Genomic DNA, 6,798 nt, shown 5'->3' with positions numbered 1-6,798 from the left:
TTGGTTCCATTTGGAGGCTGTACAAAGCCAAAGAACAGGAAGTGGAAGCCTTGAAGAAAACTCGAGGAAATGTTGCCCGTGCTCCCCACCGGTGCTTGAACCCCTGGCATGGGAGTCAGTCGCTTCATCCATTACACTACCAAGGATCTGGAAACTGTGCGGTGTCATAGTGTTTTTATTTTGGTGTTCTGGGACCACTGCCTCTTATGGTGGCACAATCAGTTTGACAGTAATCTGCAAAACAGACTGTACAATTCCTCAAAAATAAAAACTTTTGTTCCCATGGGATCTCTCCTGTCCGTCTGAAAAAACATTTACCTGGTAAATACATGCAAAGCATAGCCTAATATATAATGGGTAATTACTGAGACACCTATACTGGAGGTATCATTTAAAAACAGGAGTATTTCAAATGTTCAATTACTGCACATACATTCAATAACTGACATAGCACCACCAGGTTACCACATTTTTTACATTTTTACACTTCTGTTACATCCAGTGACAAAAAAGCCTTGAACCCCTGACCCTGACTTGAACCCCTGACCCTGCATAAGAGTCACCCTTTATCCAGTACAGTGACTACACCACCGAGGATATGGAAAGTGTGCGGTGTCATGGTGTATTTATTTTGGTGTGCTGGGACTACTGCCTCTTATAGTGGCAACATAGAACTGCAGGTCAACAACACGACGGGGGGAAAGATGGAAGGAGGGAGGGAGGGAGTGACAACCGGACAAATGCATCTATGGTGCACTGGCTTACAGCCACACAAAAAATAACAACTTCAGAAATGCAGTCAGACGGGAAGCCACCATTCGTGGGCGGGTCCAACAGAGATAATAGTTTCAAAGAAACGTGTCTCTTCCCTGCTGGGATATACTGTAGCCTACAGCTGCTGGGCAGAGATGAGTCAGAGCGTTCAGTCACCAATACCTAGAATAGATCGGGTGAAAGCACCTCGTAAAATAGCTTTGTTTACCTAGACTGATCTTCTCCTTTGGGGAAATCATGAAGATGTGTAGTTTTTCCACAGTAAGCTCATTGCTCTATCAGTAAAATGGGACCCTTTGGAAGAAAACCAGGCCAGGTCCAGCCTGGCTTTGGGCAGGGCTGGCTTGTTTCTCTTAAGGAGTGGTTAGTAGGAGGGAATCAGCTAGCCATGCCATTGAAATAGCTTTGAACTGAAATGACATGAAATAATCTCTGATAAATTAAGATGTTTTTGTCACCTGGACACATCAGTTCCAATGCTAATCCAGCACAATAAAACGGTGATAGCCAATTAGCTCATGAGCTCACAAGTAGCAGCAGCTTCCATAACATTAACGGTAGCCGTTGGTGGTTAAAGCAGTTACAATGTTGATTCCTGTGATTTTAGCTATTTTGCTGCTGTTGGTTCAACTTCTGTTTCTGGACAAAAGTCATTAGCTTCCCTATGCACTTCCCTTTAGGTGGTGAACTAAGTAGACAAAGACACAGTGGCTTATCTGGACACTTGAGTGAGCCAGCAGATAGCATTCTTGTTTGTAAGTAACATGGTTCTTAGATGAGCTAAGTGTAGGCAGACCTGATTGCCCAATCGTAATAACATCAGAACGACTGTAAACTTAGCACTTAACAGTAATTGGTAGCCAAACTTTTCCTGAATTCTTTATTAAACACACAGACACACACAGTAAAAGTAGAATAATGTTGTAATTTTGCACTGGCCAGTGGTCGTGACTGTCTTTGTAATGAAGAGAAGCATATAATGCATGTAAAAGCGCATTGAAGTAAAAAATAAAAAGGTATATAGGCTACATATAGACCTTGTTGTTTTGCAGACTACATCTGGACAACATTTTCAGTATAGGTTTGCAGTCTTGACAGGTTTTCATTGTCCTAGGAATGAATCAAGACACCACAAATGGGGTAAAAAGCTAGAAGACATTTTGCCAACGGAGTAGTCCTGCACACATGTGGGATGTGTGTGTTCGTATGCTGGGTAGAACCTACAGTACACAAAGGTGTTGTTACAGCCATTCATCTCTTACACATGGGCCTACACAATAGGCCCATGACATTCTCATAGCCTAAATAATAACAGTGGACAAATTGCGATCACCTCACCTTAGTAGGCTGTGTTGAACAAGAATCTGGTGTTGGTTGCTGAACATAATTTGATTTGAGGTTTCTAAGATAATATAAAGGTCAGGCTATATAGAACTCATATTGGTATGACTGTAATATCAGATTATTTAAAAATGCTGCAGTAAAAATTCAGGAAACTCACCTCAGAGGTACAGGAGGATGTGTTGAACAATAATCTTAGATCACCCCAGACTCTTCTTGGTGATGTCATCACACTGTGTTAAAGCAAATGCACATGTACTGTACAGTCATTGTACTTCAATGGCAGTAACCTGTTTCACTAGGCCGTTTAATTAAGTACATCATTTATTTTATATTTATTTATATTTAATTATTTGGGGATTTTGTTCTTGTTTTTGTTATTTTTACTACTACAATGAGTTCAATGGACAGCCAATCCTGCATATGACTGATCCACTAAGGTAGATCGTACCTGTTGGACGGTGACACTGGCATTTGTTTTTCAGGAATCAGTCACATGGACATGTCTTGAATGTATAGGCTTTCCAACTGGTGGTTGTTGATTAACTAAAAAACAATACATAATTGAATTTACAAGCATGTTTGTGTACAGTATGTTGTCTTTATACAGTATACAGGTCCCAGCAGGCACAGATTTAGGGATTTGGCTGGTGTCCCACATTGGGGCTACGACTGGGGCCTACTTCATTTGAAACATATGAGTAAATACACCTCTGGTCCGCAGCATGTGTGAGGGTATTCTGAACAGAAGAATGGAGCAGAGATTCAGATCATTCTTGTCTCAAAAATAGTTTATTAACATTATTTGTGTTCACGTAAATCAAACATTCACTACAACACTTTCAGTTTACAAAGCGGTATTACAATAAGCTTTCCTATAAATCTGGATTCATATAATCTTAAATACTTCCAGAAAGAGAAGTTACATCAACACAGAGCAGAAGCAGGTTCCCAAAGTTGTGTGTGCGTGTGCATGCGTGTGCATGCGTGTGTGTGTGTGTGTGTTGTAGAGACCAATAGTTACTCATGCAGACATTGACAAAGACAAGCTTGGTTTTACCCTAGCCTTTGGTGAACACACACTTTAAAAGGTTTGTTGTTGAGCCTCTGCTGATGCTTTTAAACGCCATGGTGTGCTTTCAACCTGGTCCGGTTACTTCTACAGATCATCTCAAATGCCTTCCTCTAGGTTTCCCAGAAATCCTTGGCACTCAGGCTGGCATAAGGCCGAAATCCTTGAATATCATGTAAAAAAAACAGTAAAAGTTGTACAGTAGTAGACCCCTCACACTATCAACATGTCTCCGTTAATAGTTGCCGTTCCTCAGTGTGCTTGTTGGTGACTGACAGATATACACAGTTCGACAGAAAATTGAACAAAAAGTTCCTCTGGGGTAACTAAATGTGTTGTGTTCATTCATTAGCAAATGTTATTTATTGTTTTCTATAGGATGTAGATAATTGTGCAGTAACCATCACAGACTAGCCCCATTCACCAACCTATTACCATTAAAATATTCTGTTCTGTTGTGATCCATGTATCCAGCAGAGGGAGCTAATATTCCCTTCTACCTAGTGATGGCAAATACAGAGACGATCCAATCCAAACCAACAGGCTATTAATTAGTTGACATCCCGGAATAAAAACACAGCCACCTGACAACACTAGTATCACATAACAAGTGGCATTCAGCACGAGTAATTTCTGACCAACATACCCTAAAGTGACCCCCTTTCTGGACTGACTAATATGATTGGGGTTCAGGTGAAGTCGAGGACTATTGAGCACTAGCAGACAGACGTTATAGGAGATTATAGGAATGCTGTGAATAATCCGTTTAATAAAAAGTCTCACTGGGCTTTTTGTAAAGCTGGTCCACATCTTAGTTTTAGACACAGAAGAAGAGTGTTCATCTGTCGTTTCTACATCCATGCAAAGCCACATCTCTGATCTAGCTGGACCTCGTCCAACATACCCAGACTAGGCTGAGGTCCTCATAGCCTGAGAGAGAGATGGGGGGGAGAGAAAGAGAGAGAGAGAGAAAGAGGGAGAGAGAGAGACTGGGCTACAGGGAGCTGAGCTACGGTATAGCCTCTGGCGTGCTAAAGCTACAGTGGTGTTGCATGCATGTACAGTATTTAAACGACTTCCAACACCAGCGTTGACCACAGACCTCCAAGCTCCATGTTACAGCATGATGTGCTCAGCAGTGACAGAAAAAAACAGATAAAAACAGGTTTGAATGATTTCAAAAGAGTCTCATTTTATCCAGAGCAGGCTTTGCTGACTGGTCAATAGAGCCAGAATAAACCTGCGACGGACATATCAGCTCCTGAAAAACAGTGTGAACGGGCAATTTCATAAAATGGCGCCTGAGTATCATGCAAAAGCACAGTGCCGACGCAATTGGACAATCGAACGTCAACAAGAATAGAAACCCTATGGAAACCCTATGGAACACCAGCGCGATGAGAACCCTACTGTAGGTTTGACCTTGGGGAAGAGCTTCAGCTAAACCTTGTGTCCGTAGGCCCGAGTCTCACTGGGCCTGGCGCAGAGAGGAGATCTGTGGATACGAGCGCCGGTCTGCGAGCGCGGCGCGTCAACAGAGACGTGCCAGACTACAACGTGTCGTCAGGTTGGCAGAGAGCCACCTGTCTCTCATCCCTGGGGGGGGGGGGGGGGGGGGGCGGGGGAATGCCAAAGGCACACGGGCTGCCAGATAAGAGAAGGCACTGGGAAAAAGAACAACAAACACTCAAGCGGTACTTAACTTCAGGAACACATCTGGAATGCAGTCAGACAGGAAGCAGGCATTCGTGGGCGGGTCCAACTGTGATAATAGTTTCAAAGAATCGTGTCCCTTCCCTGCGGGGATATACTGTACAGCTGCTGTGCAGAGATGAGTCAGAGCGTTCAGTCACGTTGACTAGTGTTGATGTTAGAGACAGTCAAGAGCTCAGAATTGTACTCTACGTGTGTGATGACGCATCCTCTGTTTTCAACCATCCATGGGGCAGGGTTGCCACAGCAGCTCATGGACTGAAATCTGAATCTATATTCCGCCATGCCAATGCCCCTTCACTAGCCAAAATGGAACAAGAGTTTGTGTGTGTCTGGCCCTCGCTGTGTCTTAGTTATGGGGAGGCTCAGGTTACATGGGTCTGTGCTAGAGAGAGACACTGTACCGTGGTGAGGCCCCACGTCTCCCCATCAGTTTGACCAAGAACAGGAGCATTGCATGCTGGTCCGAGAGAAGCTTTTCTCTGTTAAAAAAACAACAACAACCCAGAAAGGCACTGGCCTTTGCGGTTAATGCGTAGCCACCAGGAAAGCCAGAGCCTCTTGACTAGAACAAGCATGCTGACCAGGACAGGTAGCAAAGTCATCTGTCCAATAGAGTGGACATCGGGTAAATTGGGAGGATAGTCACTTGCACAAGCCCAGGGACTAACTTATGCTGCTGCTTACGAATACATGGTCTCTTCAATTAATGTGAAGGACATTTGTGAGGAAAAACTACAAGAAAAGGACAGATTGTGCTTTTTAAGTAAGAAAAAAAAAAAAAGCCGTTAAAACATCCATTGTTTACATGTGTTATACTAAGACCAGTCCTTTCCGTTCCACCCTTGTTACCACACACTCATCTCCTTAGCATGAAATGTGAAATACAGTACAAAAACACCATTTGGTAAAGGTTGAGTCCTTCTTGTGTATATTGTTGTTGTTGTTGTTTGTCAGTTGAAGTGGGCGTTGACGTGTAGAGCTCAGCATTCCTCACAAAAGCAGGCAGCCGTTCCTCTTCTTGCGTTTGCGCACCAGTAGCGCCGCCCTGGTGGCCATCTCAAACACCTCCCGCACACCGTCCTTGGTCTTGGCGGAACACTCCAGGTAGCCGAAGGCACTGATACGGTTGGCCATGTCACGGCCCTCCTCGGACTTCACTGGCTCCTACACACACACACACACGCACACACACACACACACACACACACACACACACACACACACACACATGCTTAGACTCTAGAATCTACTATCAAAACTGTATACAACTTTGTCTGTACCGGTACAAGAACCATAAACACATGAGCATTATCCTAAAACATACTTGGTATGTCATTCATATTGATTGTTATTCATATACATTTGTGTTAATAAATCATCTGAATTAATCACAAACATTGTGTGAGTATATTATTATAGTAGCCCTAAAGGGAGGGATCAAATGCACAATCTAGATTGAAGTTTGTACTCTGAGCTCAAGGTCTGGAGGAATAACCTCTGGCTTCTTCCTGAGCGCCAGTACAGCTGTAATACCGCCACACTGCCAGTCATGTTACAGTAGTTTGAGCATGTCAATCCCCAACAGTCAAAGTGATGACTTGGACAGATTCTTTGTTGGCCAGTTCCTGCCGTGTGACAGAAGGGAAAGGCTGATGGGGTCGGAGAGCCTTTGTGTGACCGCCATTATCTCACTGACTGAACCTGGAGACCCACAGACCGGGAACATGCTGCCATACCATGACGCTCACGCACGCACGCACGCACGCACACGGACAGGCAAGTCATTTTCACCAGTTTTGTTTTAAGTGAGCAATCCCCCCTGGAAATCCCCCCTGGAAATCCCCCCTGGAAACTGCACTATTACAGTATCAAAAGGCAGCAACGTAACACAGACT

The 6,798-nt window shown here is 43.8% G+C and overlaps 1 protein-coding gene across 1 annotated transcript in view; it reads right to left on the bottom strand.

Annotated features, from left to right (window-relative positions):
- Positions 1 to 2,899: 2,899 nt before the first annotated feature.
- LOC311311229 (rho-related GTP-binding protein RhoA-D-like) overlaps positions 2,900 to 6,798 on the bottom strand; it is a 16,697-nt gene continuing 12,798 nt past the window's right edge. Inside the window, exon 5 of the mRNA XM_084440910.1 lies at positions 2,900 to 6,067. Coding sequence (XP_084297036.1) covers positions 5,894 to 6,067 — 174 coding nt within the window. The 3' untranslated portion in view covers positions 2,900 to 5,893. The remainder of the gene's footprint in view (positions 6,068 to 6,798) is intronic.

Source organism: Borostomias antarcticus, assembly GCF_949987555.1.
Source record: "Borostomias antarcticus genome assembly, chromosome: 7".
NCBI classification, from domain to species: Eukaryota; Metazoa; Chordata; class Actinopteri; order Stomiiformes; family Stomiidae; genus Borostomias; species Borostomias antarcticus.
The sequence above is the reverse complement of the archived record's forward strand: the minus strand, read 5'-3'. Positions and strand labels throughout refer to the sequence as shown.